At 44.1% G+C, this 17,474-nt stretch overlaps 1 protein-coding gene across 2 annotated transcripts in view; it reads left to right on the top strand.

Annotated features, from left to right (window-relative positions):
* The first annotated feature begins 15,866 nt into the window (after nt 1-15,866).
* Nucleotides 15,867-17,474, top strand: part of LOC123991163 (matrix metalloproteinase-16-like) — a 77,558-nt gene continuing 75,950 nt past the window's right edge. Inside the window, exon 1 of one of the 2 annotated variants that reach the window (XM_046292443.1) lies at nt 15,867-16,393. In XM_046292443.1, the coding sequence (XP_046148399.1) occupies nt 16,268-16,393 (126 nt within the window). In that variant the 5' untranslated portion in view covers nt 15,867-16,267. The remainder of the gene's footprint in view (nt 16,394-17,474) is intronic. The other variant, XM_046292444.1, reaches the window with a different exon arrangement.

Genomic DNA, 17,474 nt, shown 5'->3' with positions numbered 1-17,474 from the left:
TTTCCGCTAGATGGGTGAGCTGCAAAGTCAAAATTGTCTATATTGTAAAAATTCATGAAAATAAAAATGTGCTTTTTGGTCTTCATTTAAGGTAAGGCTTAGGCAATAGGGTTAGCGGGGTGGTTAAGGTTAAAGTTAGGTTTAAATCAGTTTGTATGACTTTGTGACTGTGCCAGCTAGTGACTATTCTGCAGAGCTGCCTCCAGAAGTTGAATCATGACAATAAACACTAACCTGCCACTGGTAGCCTGGGACACAATCCCTCTGATGGAGCTTCTCCAGAATAAATCAGTGAAGTGAAACAACAGTGAAGCGGAGAGTTATTATACAATGTGGATTCCAGGCTATGACACTGGTTAGACACCATAATCACCAGCAAAAAAAAGTACACTAGATCCACCAGGCTAGCCAACCCATTCACTACAACAGTCTGTGAATGTGGTTCTTATTGATGTTCACTTGAGGTCTTTACTCTTAAGTCTATGACACTAGTTGGACATGATACAGAGATCCACAGTCCAGCCGAAGACCCATCCATTTTCGAAGAGTCTCATTGTGTGCCCACCATTGCATATATGTCCTACTGGGCAATTCATTTTCCTGATGCATGTGAAACTCTATTTAGATAAATGGTGCAGATATCTGAATGGCAAACATTAAAGCCTGACTGGAAGATTTATAGATCAATCTGCAAGCCTGCTGAAAACACCACGGATCAGCTCTTTCTTTCCCCTGCAAAGGTTCCTTTTCCTTCACCACAACGTTTTTTAAAGAAAGATTACACTAATAATTAATAATATATTGGCGGCAATAAAACAGTGGGATTTATACGAGTCATTTTTTTTCCTGAGTTTGCGGTGATGTGTACTTGATGATGTGATGTTATTAGCTCATTTTGAAATGTTTACAAGGCAATAATCCACACTGCACTCTTGTATGCTTTAAGTGAAGCAAGAAAAACTGCCCAACTGAGCATTTTTCTTAGGAGACTATGTTGGGCAGTAGGAGAGACCAGGGGAACAAAGTAATTGGGGTCACTTGTAACAGCTTAACAACTCAAATTAGAAACCACTTAGAAAGCTTTTATCCAGTGTGCTAATGCTTGGTTATTGTCTCTTGAACTGACCGTTGATTTGCTATGGCTCTACTCATCAATCTAGCAAGCAGGCAATATTTGGAGTAATGTAGTCGTGTGCTCCCCCCATAAATTGATTATTTATGTATGGGAAAGAAAACCCATATGACCCAGTACATAATGCAAGAATAATAAACCATATACAAATATGAAAATATTATAGTGAATTCATGTCCTGTGAATTAATTAGCCCTTCTCATGCTTTATAATGTCTATACAGTAGTTGCAATCAGTTTTTAGCAACATCTACCCAAAATATTTCACATTCTTTATTACTTTACCCAAAATATCATGGCATTAGTGACAGTCAAAAAAGCTCGCTTTATCTTGGTTCTACTGTGTTTACGTCTCCGGTGTAAAAAATAAAAAATAAAAACATTTTGGACTTCCACACACATACTTACCTCAGGTTAAGGGAAGTGTGTAGGTCACATTCTTTATCGTACAGCTATGAAAGTTATATATTTAGAACCACATCCTCGGTAGGAATCCAGCGATGGCTGTGTGTCGGTGGGTGTCAACCTTTTCTAAAGACGGCCCCTTTGAGGGGATGTGGCAAAGAGCTGACAAAATGGATTGTAATGAAGAACTGGATAGAGCCAGAGACAATGTTTGTTCGACAGAGAAACGTCTGAATGTCCTAGAGCAGTAGGTTTTCTGTGTTCTGACTTAGAAAACAGTGGGAAATGAATCAAATAAATAATGGAAATATTAGTGTTTTATTGACAAAACAAATGTGTTTTGAGACCCTAAAGTAACTATACACTTCCCTATGTATTTATTTGGACAGTGAAGCTAAAACCTTTCATTTGGCTGTGTGACCCAGCATTTTATATAATATACACAACTAATGTATTTACAGATCAGATACGCCAGAAGCTTACTATATACACTACCGCTTCATATAATAAAATAATCGTGATTCTGATGTTACAGTGGCAGTGAGTCTAAAATGTGTTGTTTAAAGCCCACATCTTCATTCCCACCATCTGGTTTATATATCCAGTGATGGCAGGAGAAAATGGGAACTATCACTCGTTGGGGTTGGTTATTCTGTGACTGTGTGCTATGCTATAAACAGATTTGGGATGGCAGCCGTCCTCCACATTTTCACAGACTTTGGGAGTCTTCAACAAAACTCTCTTGGTCACTCTGAGACACGCTCGCCACAAGCACCAGCAGAACAGCATCCATAGCAATTGTCCCACTTCCAATTTAGGTGTGGATCAGATTGGAGAAAAGTGAGCAGTGAGCAAAGCGCTGCTGTATTGTAAGTATGTTTGTCACAGGAATTATAAAAAACGATGACATGTTGTGTGCTTCTCTGGGAGAAGAGCCAATTACCTGGGGTTTCCCTCTACAAACTTTACCCCAGTGGGAGTGGACTTTCATCATCATCTTGTTGGTGGATAGTGTGGGTTAGGCCTGGGTGATGCTCCAATTACTATGACTCCAAGTGACTTTCTGAGAATAGCTAGCTGCTAGCCTCTCACTCTCAGGCTCTAATTTCCAAGCAGTACAACCTAGAAGAAAACACACACATGAACACACACGCTCTACACGATCACAAGCTCAAACACTCTCAATTCTCACCACAGATGGCAGAAGCCCCATCACTTTCACAAACTCTAGCTGGTTTCTTGGAGAGTTGGCTCGTGTAAATCTGACTGCATGGTTAAGCTTATTATGTAAATACCCAGTCTGTTCACAGTGATGGGAACGTGTGGGCTGGAATCAGGTTATTTTTATACCATGCACTGCGATACTGTCTGTCTGTCCTACTCTCCCTGGCCAAGCCTAAACAGCCAAGCATCCTTTCCATTATTGATAGTTCTCAAGCTATGGTTAGAGTAACAGGCCGATCAGTGCAATGCCTTATGTCTCCTTTCAAACTTCCTAGAATGAAGTCCAATGACATAACAGCCGGTCAAATCTTTCTAAGAAACTCTGATATCTCAATTTCCTCTGTCAGCTGGTCTTGGATGTTGATTGGATGCTGATCCACTGGTTTATATGGCTTGTCTCTTCCTGGAAGACTTGACCAGTGGTGAGGGTGTAAGGCAGTGAGCAAACCCCACCTTCAGCGTCCTCCCCACCCCCACCACCCCCCAAAAAACACAATTCTGCACTAACTATAATTTTTATTCTGACATTTAGAACAACACAAATAAATAATTATAATATTTAAACCTATATAAATATCACAACTATGTACAAAAAAAGTAACAAAGACAAATGCTGATTTTGCACTCGAGCATCAATACATTACCCATCCCCCAACACCGTCAACCAAAAGTCAAGACTAAACCAATTCACCTTGTTAATGTGCAGACTAGTTTTATATTATTCTTAATGATTTTGCACAAACCAGAAAAAAATGCAACGATATGTCTGTGAAACTATATATTCACAGTATTATGAATAGCATTTCGTAGTTGTCACGCCTTGGTCATAGTGTTTTGTGTTTCGTTATATATTTGGTCAGGCCAGGGTGTGACATGGGTTTATTTTGTGGTATTTCCTATTGGAGTTTTGTAGTTATTGGGATCGCGGCTGAGTAGGGCTGTTGCATAGGCTTGGCTGCCTGAGGCGGTTCTCAATCAGAGTCAGGTGATTCTCGTTGTCTCTGATTGGGAACCGTATTTAGGTAGCCTGGGTTTCACTTTGTATTTCGTGGGTGATTGCTCCTGTCTCTGTGTAGTTTCACCAGATAGGCTGTAATTAGGTTTTCACGTTCCGCTTGTTGTTTTGCATTTGTATAAGTTATTTCATGTATCGCTCTTCATTTATTAAAGCCATGAGTAACCACCACGCTGCATTTCGGTCCGACTCTCTTTCGAAAAACGAAGAACGCCGTTACAGAATCACCCACCACACACAGACCGAGTGGCGTGGTAACAGGCAGCAGGAGCTGCGAAGGGAAGACGTTATGGACAGCAGAGGCTTGGAGTATACGACGTGGGAAGAAATAGACAGGTGGGCGGTCGACCCAGAGAGAGTGCCGGAGCCCGCCTGGGATTCGCTGGAGCAGTGCGAAGAGGGCTATAGGAGAATGGAGTCGAAGAGAAAGACACGGCGGCGCAGAAAGAAACCCGAAAGTCACCCCCAAAAATGTATTGGGGGAGGGCTCAGGGAGAGAGTGGCAGAGTCAGGAGTTAGACCTGAGCCAACTCTCCCTGTTAATCGTGAGGAGCAGCGATCAAAGGACTTCTGGACTTGGGAGGAGATATTAGACGGAAAAGGACCCTGGGCTCAGCCTGGAGAATATCGCCGTCCCAAGGAAGAACTGGAGGCGGGAAAGCGGAGAGGCGCTGGTATGAGGAGGCAGCACGGCGACGCGGTTGGAAGCCCGAAAAGCAGCCCCAAAAAATTATTGAGCTTACAGGGAGTATGGCTACGCCAGGTAGGAGACCTGCGCAAACTCCCTGTGCTTACCGGGGGGCTAGAGAGACCGGGCAGGCACCGTGTTATGCTATGGAGCGCACAGTGTTTACAGTGTGGGTGCATAGCCCGGTGCAGTTCATACCAGCCCTTCGTCTTGGCCGGTCTAGAGTGGGCATCGAGCCAGGTAAGGTTGGGCAGGCTCGGCGCTCAAGAGCTCCAGTGCGCCTGCACGGTCCAGTCTATCCAGAGCCACCTCCACACACCAGTCCTCCGGTAGCAGCTCCCCGCACCAGGCTTCCTGTGCGTGTCCTCGCTCCAGTATCACCAGTGCCAGCACCACGCATCAGGGCTACAGTGCGCCTCGCCTCTCCTGTGCTGTCGGAGTCTCCCGCCTGTTCAGCGCTATCAGAGCCTTCCTCCTCTACAGCGCTGCCGGAGCCTCCTGCCTGTTCGGAGCAGCCTGAGCTGTCAGTCTGCATGAAGCAGCCAGAACTGTCAGTCTGCAAAGAGCTGCCAGTCTGCAAGGAGCTGTCAGTCTGTATGAAGCAGCCAGAGCTGTCAGTCTGCATGAAGCAGCCAGAGCTGTCAGTCTGCAAGGAGCTGTCAGCCTGCATGGAGCAGCCAGAGCTGTCAGTCTGCAAGGAGCTGTCAGTCTGCAAGGAGCTGCCAGTCTGCAATGAGCTGCCAGTCTGCAAGGAGCTGCCAGTCTGCAAGGTGCTGCCAGTTTGCATGGAGCAGCCAGAGCTGTCAGTCTGCATAGAGCAACTAGATCCGCCAGTCAGCCATGATCTTCTAGATCTGCCAGTCAACCAGATTCTTCCAGATCTGCCAGTCAACCAGAATCTTCCAGATCTGCTAGTCAACCAGAATCTTCCAGATCTGCTTGTCAACCAGAATCTTCCAGATCCGCCAGCCAGCCAGGATCTACCGGAGCCTACTACCTGCCTGAGCTTCATCTCAGTACTGGACTTCCTCTCGGTACTGGGCTTCCTCTCTGTACTGGGCTTACTCTCAGTACTGGGCTTCCTCTCAGTACTGGGCTTTCTCTCAGTACTGGGCTACCCCTCAGTTCCGGGCTGCCCCTCAGTCCCGAGCTGCCCCTCAGTCTCGAGCTGCCCCTCAGTCCCGAGCTGCCCCTCAGTCCCGAGCTGCAATTCAGTCACGAGCTGCTCCTCAGTTCAGTGGGGTTCTGGGTGAGGACTATTAGGCCATGGTCGGCGGCGAGGGTGGATTATCCCAGGACGCGAAGGGGAGGAACTATGACATTTATGGAGTGGGGTCCACGTCCCGAGTCAGAACCGCCACCATGGACAGACGCCCACCCGGACCCTCCCTATGGTTTTGAGGTGCGTCCGGGAGTCCGCACCTTAGGGGGGGGGTTCTGTCACGCCTTGGTCATAGTGTTTTGTGTTTCGTTATATATTTGGTCAGGCCAGGGTGTGACATGGGTTTATTTTGTGGTATTTCGTATTGGGGTCTTGTAGTTATTGGGATTGCGGCTGAGTAGGGGTGTTGCATAGGCTTGGCTGCCTGAGGCGGTTCTCAATCAGAGTCAGGTGATTCTCGTTGTCTCTGATTGGGAACCGTATTTAGGTAGCCTGGGTTTCACTTTGTATTTCGTGGGTGATTGCTCCTGTCTCTGTGTAGTTTCACCAGATAGGCTGTAATTAGGTTTTCACGTTCTGCTTGTTGTTTTGCATTTGTATAAGTTATTTCATGTATCACTCTTCATTTATTAAAGCCATGAGTAACCACCACGCTGCATTTCGGTCCGACTCTCTTTCGACAAATGAAGAACGCCGTTACAGTAGTGTGACTGATTTGACTAATTCCATTAGTACTGTACAACGCCAGAGGTGCGCTATTTGATAGATTCCCCCGCTCCCACTACCTCGGGCTTCCGGTGGGGAGACCTGAGGTCAGCCAACCCCAGCTCCCCTCCCCATTTCATACTTCTAAGTGGGAGACCTTCCCAGGCAGTAGCCTGCCTAGCTCACAAACTAGAATCAGGGTGCCCACTCTGACAAGGTTAATTGACACACAGTTCCACACGGTGACATGATATCATTGACGTGACGTGCAAATGAGTGATAGAAAACCGATCCCACAAATGTCACCATTCCAATTGTTTTTGTTTCGGCGCCCTGTGCTGCCCCCGGCAAGATGCCGCCCTGGGTGGCTGCCCATGTCGCCTTTACCTAAATCCGCCATTGGTGTAGAGTAGCTGCACTGATTATGCTGGATGTTAGCCTCCAAGCTAATGTTCGTCTTACATCAGGCAGACACGATCAGAATTACATGGACATTGTTTTTCTCCAATGTGGTTGCAAACCTTGTTGGATAAAGTCCCAGTACATTTAGATCCATAGATCCTATGAGGGAGATACTGAACTGAGGAACTAGAGTGAAACAGACAGAAAAAAAGAGAGAATAGAGGGGTAGAGAAAGACAGAGCAAAGGAGAAGGGACAAACAAATTCCAACTACTTAACCTGAGCAGAATGTGGTGCACCTATGAAGCCTACAGCAGGCTTCTGGGCTTTTTTTCATTCATTTCTGGCCCTCAGAAGTAGGAGGAAGCAGAAGGAAGGCTTTGGAGCAGAGCTGCCAATATGACAAGGCTGGGTGAATGAAGAACAGATGCAGATATTACATGTAGAGTCACATTTGGAGAAGGATAGATGGAGGGAGAGCAGAAGAGAGGAAATGAGGCGGGGGGGATTGAAAGGACAGGAGGAGAGGGAGGTTGGAGGTTTGTGGGGCCCTGCCTAGCCCTGGCAGGACTGCACCGTGGGAGGAACAGGGAGAGTGGAGGAGAGAAGCAATGTGTTGGTGGTGGTGGTGGAGCAGGCTAAAGACTCCTCTGAAGATTACAGAGCAGGAAATTAAATGGGAAAAAATAGGATTTGAGAGAAAAAGAGAGACGGGGAAATAGGAGGAAAAGAGAGAGACTGGGAGAGAGGAGGAAAAGAGAGAGACTGGGAGAGAGGAGGAAAAGAGAGGGACTGGGAGAGAGGAGGAAAAGAGAGAGACTGGGAGAGAGGAGGAAAAGAGAGAGACTGGGAGAGAGGAGGAAAAGAGAGGGACTGGGAGAGAGGAGGAAAAGAGAGAGACTGGGAGAGAGGAGGAAAAGAGAGAGACTGGGAGAGAGGAGGAAAAGAGAGAGACTGGGAGAGAGGAGGAAAAGAGAGGGACTGGGAGAGAGGAGGAAAAGAGAGAGACTGGGAGAGAGGAGGAAAAGAGAGAGACTGGGAGAGAGGAGGAAAAGAGAGGGACTGGGAGAGAGGAGGAAAAGAGAGAGACTGGGAGAGAGGAAGTGGGGAATGGAGAGTAAGATGAAGAGGGGGAGAGAGAGAGAGAGAGAGAGAGAGAGAGAGAGAGAGAGAGAGAGAGAGAGAGAGAGAGAGAGAGAGAGAGAGAGAGAGAGAGAGAGAGAGAGAGAGAGAGAGAGAGAGAGAGAGAAACTAAAGGGGCCTGTGGTGCAGATGGCAGGTAAATTGACTGCTTGTGCTCTAGTTTTAGGATGCCGTGTGGCGTCACTGAACGTCTGGGACACAGACCAGACCATCCATGAGGCTGCTGCACCTGTTCTCTGTTCTGCTGCCTGTGTGTGTGTGTGTGTGTGTGTGTGTGTGTGTGTGTGTGTGTGTGTGTGTGTGTGTGTGTGTGTGTGTGTGTGTGTGTGTGTGTGTGTGTGTGTGTGTGTGTGTGTGTGTGTGTGTGTGTGTGTGTGTGTGTGTGTTCAATATCACCAGCTTGAGATAACATCAAAGACAAATGCACAACTAGAGCAAGCTATCCACTACAGTAAAGAATATGTTCAATACACTGAACAAGAATAGTGTATAGATGCAACTTGCAACAATTTCCAAGATTTTACTGAGTTACAGTTTATATGAGGAAATCAATAAAATGCTATTGTGGTTTGTTGTCCATAGCTTATTCCAGCCCATGCCATAACCCCACCGCCACCATGTGGCACTCTGTTTACAATGTTGACATCAGCAATCCGCTCGCCCACACGACGCCATACACGTGATCTGTGGTTGTGAGGCCAGTTGGATGTACTGCCAACATCTCTAAAATGATGTTGGAGTCTGCTTATGGTAGAGAAACATACAATTCTCTGGCAACAGCTCTGGTGGACATTCCTGCAGTCAGCATGCCAATTGCAAAACTCAAAACTTGAGACATCTGTGGTATTGCGTGGTGTGACAAAATTGCACATTGTAGAGTGGCCTTTTTTTTCAGCGGCACAAGGTGCACTTGTGTAATGATCATGCAGTTTAATCAGCTTCTTGATGTGCTACACCTGTCAGGTGGACGGATGATCTTGGCAAAGGAGAAATGCTCACTAACAGGGATGGTAACAAATAAGAGAAATAATATTTTTGTGCATATGGAACATTTAATAACACTTTAAATGTTGCGTTTATTTATTTTTCAGTGCATATTATCTTAATAACAAATCTAGAGTCCATTGTTATTACATATCTATTAGTCTCTTGAAGCATCTGAAGGTTGGTAATTTCTTCATTCTACTACCAGTTCAAAAAGTAGCTGCAGATTGTTACACCAGATAATGTGATTTAACCAAAGATTTTTGGTATCCATTACTGGGAGTTATAGATTAGATACTGTTTGGTGTAGCACAGAGAATTTTCGATCAATCTTAACTTGGTGATACTATTTTAGTTCTCGAGTCAAACATGTATCTTCTATGTACAGGGGGACAGAGTCTGGCTCTCGAGTCTGTGGTCGCTTCTCCTGTTGTTCCCCTCTACAGTAGAGGATTTCAGTTATTCCTGTTTGGACATTACCTGTGAAAGAAGTCAGGATTACTCGTTTTCTGTTAAGACTGGAATAAACTCTGTTTCTGTTAAGTCGCTTTTGGGTCCTCATTCACCTGCATAACAGGAAATCTTAGACTTCTGTGAGTTCAAGACAATTGGGATCTCTGAAAAACACGAGCGCCGACTGGGAAAATACATTTTGAACGGTCAACCAACTCAGAGGGGAACAACAGGAGAAGCGACCACAGACTGCAGGTCGCTTCGGGTTGGCGCAGGCCGTAGCTGAAATAGACACCTGCTCACACGCAGCATCTGAAGAAGGCAAAAACACGACGGAATAAGAACACAGCACAGCAAACATCAAACAAGGATCCGACAAGGACAGAAGCAGAAACGAAGAGAGAAATAGGGACTAAATCAGAGGGCAAAATAGGGGACAGGTGTGAAAGAGCAAACGAGGTAGTTAGGAGAATGAGGAACAGCTGGGAGCAGGAACGGAACGATAGAGAGAGAGAGGGATAGAGAGAGAGGAAAAGAAACCTAATAAGACCAGCAGGGGGAAACGAATAGAAGAGAAAGCACAGGGACAAGACATGACGATATATGACAAAACATGACATTTCCCAGTTCCAAGTTTCTATTTGTTTTGAACACGGCAGAAGTCGTGCTTGGCCAATGTATTCAATCTTTTCTGGCACATGGTGTTGTGGGTAAATGTTTATCGTTAAACCCAGACTTGGACCACACACCCTTTCCACCAAATAGCAGGCATCGGAAGCAAAATAGGGATTCCTTGGCAAAGCTTGCAGTTAGCCACTAATTCCTTCACTCACTGTTGAATTTGCGATTTCCAACTTGTTGTGTTATGTTTATGTCCAATGGCCTATGAGCACCGATACGTTTTATCTATCATTTCTCTTCGTATGACAAGGATTGAAAAGGATTTGCCAGTACATTGTTGACGTGATTCATGGTGATGACGGCTTGTCAACCTTACTAGCTAAGACTTTGAAAGTATGATGTTGACATGATCGGTCCAATCAAAACTACGGTAGATGTAATGTGATTTGATGTCATTTTATCTGTAGCCAATGACCTTGAACCTTCTTGGATGGGCACTTCTAACGTAAATCTATGGCAGCAACCAAGGGGGATTGAACTTTCAAGCTCTCCCTGTATATTTTGCGGTGACAGAACACCGAACACAACTAGAGAAGATGACCAACAACCTACACTCTGTATTTTCCGCTGGCTACCCCTTCACCACAGAAAGCACTGAGCTAGAATGAAACACCAGAATTTTGGAGCGGTCTTACTCAAGAAAGCAAAACAGAGACCACGTTTGTGTGCGGCTATATTAACTCAATGTATATATAATTTTGACTTTGTTTGCAAACTGATATGTGACATTTATTAATAACAAAACAATGTAAAAAACAGGCTACAAATATATTAGATTTTTTTTTTCATAGCTAAACAGGTGGGCCTCACAAGTCCTCAACTGGCAGCTTCATTAAATAGTATCCGCAAAACACCAGTCACAACGTCAACAGTGAAGAGGCGACTCCGGATTCCTCTGTAAAGTGTCTGTGTTCTTTTGCCCATCTTAATCTTATTTTTATTGGCCAGTCTGAGATATGGCTTTTTCTTTGCCTCTCTGCCTAGAAGGCCAGCATCCCGGAGTCGCCACTTCACAGTTGACGTTGAGACTGGTGTTTTGCGTGTACTATTTAATGAAGTTGCCAGTTGAAAACTTGTGAGGCGTCTGTTTCTCAAACTAGACACTCTAATGTATTTATCCTCTTATTCAGTTGTGCACCGGGGCCTCCCACTCCTCTTTCTAGTCTGGTTAGAGACAGTCTGTTCTGTGAAGGGAGTAGTACACAGTGTTGTATGAGATCTTCAGTTTCTTTGTAATTTCTCACATAAAATAGCATTCATTTCTCAGAACAAGAATAGACATGAGTTTCAGAAGAAAGTTACTTGTTTCTGGCCATTTTGAGCCTGTAATCGAACCCATAGATGCTGATGCTCCAGATACTCAACTGGTCTAAAGAAGGCCAGATTTATTGATTTTTTAATTAGCACAACAGTTTTCAGCAGTGCAAACGTAACTACAAAAGGGTTTTCTAATGATCAACAAGCCTTTTAAAATGATAAACTTGGATTAGCTAACACAACGTGCCATTGGAACACAGGAGTGATGGTTGCTGATAAGGAGCCTCTGTACGCCTATGTAGATATTCCATTTTTTTTAAATCAGCCATCTCCAGCTGCAATAGTCATTTACAATGTCTACACTGTATTTTATGTTATTTTAATGGATGAAAAATGTGCTTTTCTTTAAAAAACAAGGACATTTCTAAGTGACCCCAAACTTTTGAACGGTAGTGTATATTGTGTGCTACTCCAGCAATCACTAGCTGAAACCTTCAAAACAATAATATTTTCCAATTGTATGCTCCCATGGCTCACCTGGTGAATTTGGTCTACTATATTTGTGGGTTCTTTAGATGGTGTATGGATAACTCTCGCTGTAGACAAACACTGGGTGGAGACCGATTATCCTTTAGTAGATTTTATGAAGAACCAACTGACCATATCAGGCCACCATAGACATACAAATCACCTAGACCTACAAAACCCCTAGACATACAAAAAAACCTAGACATACCCACCCTAGTCACACCCTGACCTAACCTAACTTACAGCCATTCATCAACTCACCTACTTCCTGTTCTCTTCCAGCAATTAACTAACACCTGACCAATCGGAATAGAACAAAGTAGTTTGTAGGTATTCTAGATAATTAATTACCATTACAATTCCCAACAACTGATTCATCGTATTTTAGAACTACACAACAGTTACTTAGAAAGCAATAACATCTCCCATAAAATAAGTCTACATACAGAATATAATGATCATAAAAAAAGTATTGCAGGCTATCCTGCTAAAGTTATACACCATTCAGTTTCAGCGGATTTCAACCATTGTGTCACGTTCGTTATAAGGATCGGACCAAGGTGCAGCGTGGTAGGCGTACAGTCTTATTTAAAGAATGAAACACTGAACAAACTAACAAAATAACAAACCGTGAAGCTATACAAACGAGTGCTGACAGGTAACTACACATTGACAAGATCCCACAAACACCAATGGGAAATGGATACCTAAATATGATCCCCAATCAGAGACAACGATAAACAGCTGCATCTGATTGGGAACCATATCAGGCCACCATAGACATACAAATCACCTAGACCTACAAAAACCCTAGACATACAAAAAAAACCTAGACAATACAAAAACTAGCGTACCCACCCTAGTCACACCCTGACCTATCCAAAATATAAAGAAAACAGAGATATCTCAGGTCAGGGCGTGACACATTGGCTCATATGAAATCAGCAGCATAATCTCTCAACACAATAACAAGGATGAAAGAGCAATGTTATGCAGATGTTTGTGAAGGCTTTAGATTGAGTCTCTCTGCCCATTTATTGCTGCTGCACACACACACACACACACACACACACACACACACACACACACACACACACACACACACACACACACACACACACACACACACACACACACACACACACACACACACACACACACACACACACACACACACACACTGTGTACAACAAGACCCCCAAGGGGGAGGCCAGGCAAATTGAAACCTCATCAACAGAACTAATGGTGTCGAGGCTCCCCTCGCCACCCTCTACCTACTCTCTGGTTGTTTTTTCTCCATCACATTTGACTCTAAGTGGAAAATCATTGGTCTGCTTCATTAAACTAGATTCAAATCAAAATCAAAAGTCAAATCAAATGTATTTGTCACATGCGCCAAGTACAACAAGTGTAGACTTTACCGTGAAATGCTTACTTACAAGCCCTTTCCCGACAATGCAGAGTTAGAAAGTAAGACAAATTTGCTAATTAAGAAAGGAAATCGTAACACAATGAAATAACAATAACGAGGCTATATACAAGGAGTACCGGTACCGAGTCAATATGCAGGGGTACGAGGTAGTTGAGGTAATTGAGGTAATATGTACATGTAGGTAAGGGTGAAAGTGATCCGGATAGATAATAAACAGAGTAGCAGCAGCATATGTGAAGAGTGTGAAAGAGTGTGGCATCAATATCAAATCAAATCGTATTAGTCATATGTGCCGAATACAAAAGGTGTTGACCTTACCGTGAAATGCTTTCTTACGAGCCACGAACCAACAATGCAGTTAAAAGAAATATGGATAAGAATAAGAAATAAAAGTAACAAGTAATTAAAGAGCAGCAGTAAACTAACAACAGCGAGACTATATACAAGGGGGTACAGGTACAATGCGTGGGGGCACCGGTTAGTTGAGGTAATATGTATATATAGGTAGAGTTATTAAAATGACTATGCATAGATGATAACAACAGAGAGTAGCAGCGGTATAAAAGAGGGGGGGGGGGATGCAAATAGTCTGGGCAGCCATTTGATTAGATGTTCAGGAGTCTTATGGCTTGGGGGTAAAAGCTATTTAGAAGCCTCTTGGACCTAGACTTGGCGCTCCAGTACCGCTTGCCGTGCAGAAGCAGAGAGAAGTCTATGACTAGGGTGGCTAGAGTCTGACAATTTTTAGGGCCTTCCTCTGACAGCACCTGGTATAGAGGTCTTGGATGGCAGAAAGCTTGGCCCCAGTGATGTACTGGGCTGGTTGCACTACCATCTGTAGTGCCTTGCGGTCGGAGGCCGAGCAGTTGCCATACCAAGCAGTGATGCAACCAGGATGCTCTTGATGGTGCAGCTGTAGAGCCTTTTAAGGCTCTGAGGACCCATGTCAAATCTTTTCAGTCTCTTGGGGAGAATAGGTTTTGCCCTCTTCACGACTGTCTTGGTGTGCTTGGACCATGTTAGTTTGTTGGTGATGTGGACACCAAGGAACTTGAAGCTCTCAACCTGCTCCACCACAGCCCTGTCGATGAGAATGGAGGTGTGCTTGGTCCTCTTTCACCTGTAGTCCACAATCATCTCCTTTGTCGTGATCACGTTGAGGGAGAGATTGTTGTCCTGGCACAACACGGCCAGGTCTCTGACCTCCTCCCTATAGGCTTTCTCGTCACTGTCGGTGATTAGGTTTAGGATTATATATGCATATGTGTGTGTGTATGTGAGCGTATGTAGTGTGTGAGTGTGTGCGATGGAGTGTCAGTGTAATATGTGTGAGTGTGTGGGTAGAGTTCCGTGAGTTTGCATAGAGCCAGTGCAATAGAGTCAGTTAAACAAAAAAAATGGCTCAATAGAAAATAGTCCGGGTAGCCATTTGATGAACTGTTCAGCAGTCTTATGGCTTGGGGGTAGAAGCTGTTCAGGAGCTTTCTGGTCCCAGACTTGGCGCTCCGGTACTGCTTGCCGTGCAGTAGCAGAGAGAACAGATAGACTTGGGTGGCTGGAGTCTTTGCCAATTTTTAGGGCCTTCTTCTGACACTGCCTGGTAAAGAGGTCCTGGATGGCAGGGAGCTTGGCCCCAGTAATGTACTGGGCGGTACACTACCTTCTGTAGCGTCTTGCGTTCGGATGCCAAGTAGTTGCCATACCAAGGGGGGTGGGGGTGGGGGGTTGGATTGGGGCAATAGTAATTTTAACTCCACTTAGATTGTTGTGTACATTTTCTTCTTCAATGCAAATATTGTACAGATCCTTGGGACTGTGACATTGTGTGTTTGCATATACATAACGTATATGCATATACGTAACTATTGTACTATTGTACTGTACAGTAAGCAAGCTGACACGTCTCCTTTCATCGAATATCACATTTAGCTTGTCATTGCCCTCTGGTGGACTTGACAAACAACAACGTACAGTGCATTTCCTCGGCTTTTATCATAGCCTACTACTGTACAATCACGGTGTATACATCCCAAATGGCACCACTATTCCCTACATAGTGCACTACTTTTAACCAAATCCACATGGCTCCTGGTCAAAAGTCGTGCACTATAAAAGTGAATAGTGTCATTTCAAATACAACCACATATAAGATGTATATGCTGGGCTGTCACGGACTATACGGAAGTCATTTAACAAGAAACATTTCAACATTAGCAATTGAAAAAGTGTACAGAGAACATCTGAAATGAAAGTGTTGCTGCTTGACAGTAGCCTCGTGTTAAAATATTTAAAAAGCTTTTTCTGTAAGAGCATCAATGGAACGGGCAACATGTAGGCTAATAACATGTAATAATGAGTGAAATAGGTCGCCTGTGCAATTATATAGGCTAATCATAATCGAACGCTTCATCGTCATTATCATCATCATCAACAACAACCTTCAGCAACCAACGATGTTATGGGCAACACAGACTCTGTCATACTGGTTTGGTTAAGGTAGCACGTTTGTGTTTGGCCCCAGGAATAACAACCTCGGGCTCCTTTATCGCCTCCCTTTTCCACCACTGTCCATAAGGTACGATATAGCGATGATATAGTTTGGTATATGATCCAAGATTCCGTGACGCTCTGAGCCGCGCAGGCTCCAAAATGGGAGTGTTATAATATGCGGCTCTGATGGGGGTTCGGAGAGAGAGCGCAGGCGCAGTCATCCGAGTTATGGTTGAAAACTAGCAGCTATGCCGCGCAGTGTAGGACCCCAGCTAAATGTGTCTGACAACAGCGTTAGAGGTGGATCCACTGAGGAGAACTGAGCAGTGGACAAATAAAACGGAACATCTGCAACACAATTGCGAATTATTGTCTTCTCCGGATAACTTCCTCTTCCATCCTCGACGAGCCGAGGCGACGATCATTCTTTCCCCGGGCATGCGAGAGAGATACGGTCACCGCCAATGTTCCTCCTAGCCTCCGCCTGAGACGCCAGGGATTTACTCCTTGTCCGTTTGTTTTGATTGACTATTAATAAAACAAGCAGAAACAATTAAGGGGCTTCATTATGATTTTGTTAGCATTTCACACTAGGAGACGTTTGAATAGCTTTTATTTAGGGACGTTGTGCTTGCAATTCTTGCTGTGGATTTTATGTGCCGTGAATGGAGAGGAACAACCGTTCAGCGTAGAGGTAAGAATGGGAACGGGGTACTGCTAGCTTTTTTTTCACTGGTGGTTTATGCATAATAATTCCTAGTTACCAAGATAAATATGATCATAATGCATGCCATTTTATGCCTGGGTTTTTGAATAAGAACCGCTTATGAGCCCTCCATGCTTTAGGGATGAAGTTGAATTGAGCTTCAACAGCAGACCTCTTTGTGAGTGTTTACGAGGTGCGAACTAGACAGGCTACAACAGTACTGTTCCATTCTGTCCACCTTTCCTTCACACTATTACTATTTTAGACGTGGAAATGTGCCTGTAGCCATATGTTAGGCCATTTTAGAAGCAAAGCATGCTTCTATGGTTCAATGGTTGTTGTTAAATACATCCAGCTGATATATCTGGTCACTAACTTTGAACATCGATTGGAATGGTATTATAATGAACTGAGATCTAACTTGTGATTATGTATCCTAATTCAAATATGACTTGTATTTTCATAACGTAGCACCATGGGCTATTGGCTCATTTGGTGATGCCATTGCCTCTACCGCAAAGATGGGAATTGGATTTGTGAAGTCCCACACAACCCAAGGCAAATAAGAATGAGATTTAGAGAACATTTATTTACACTCCCCACTTTACAGATCAGGATCTTTAAACTTGATTACCCTGTTGTAGGAGAAATGTCCTGCAACACAGGAAATGTTACACTTGCAGTATATTTGAGGTTTTAAAAAGGCTTCGGAAGTTTGTAATTTCCACTTGAAATTTGAGACTTCATTTTCCCCGATGAAAAATGTATCAACCCCTACAAAAATGTCCAATAATTATAATCCACATAATAATTCAGATTTTCAGTTGCTGCCGGATTATTTTCCTGCTGTAGTAGCAAACAGGATACATCGGTAGCCTACATATCTAATGGTCAACTATTTATCCCATTTGTTTAACTGCTCGACGCATTTGTCTGTAATATCTAGCAAGGGAGTGCTTTGTGGATGCTGTAACCTAATAATTTATTTCAACCTTATAACGTGGTTATAATGCATTGTTATAACGCGTATACAGTAGGCTACAGGCCTACGCAGCCTGGTTTGTTTCTG

Source organism: Oncorhynchus gorbuscha, linkage group LG12, assembly GCF_021184085.1.
Source record: "Oncorhynchus gorbuscha isolate QuinsamMale2020 ecotype Even-year linkage group LG12, OgorEven_v1.0, whole genome shotgun sequence".
Lineage (NCBI taxonomy): Eukaryota > Metazoa > Chordata > Actinopteri > Salmoniformes > Salmonidae > Oncorhynchus > Oncorhynchus gorbuscha.
This window is presented reverse-complemented; position numbering and strand designations above follow the sequence as displayed.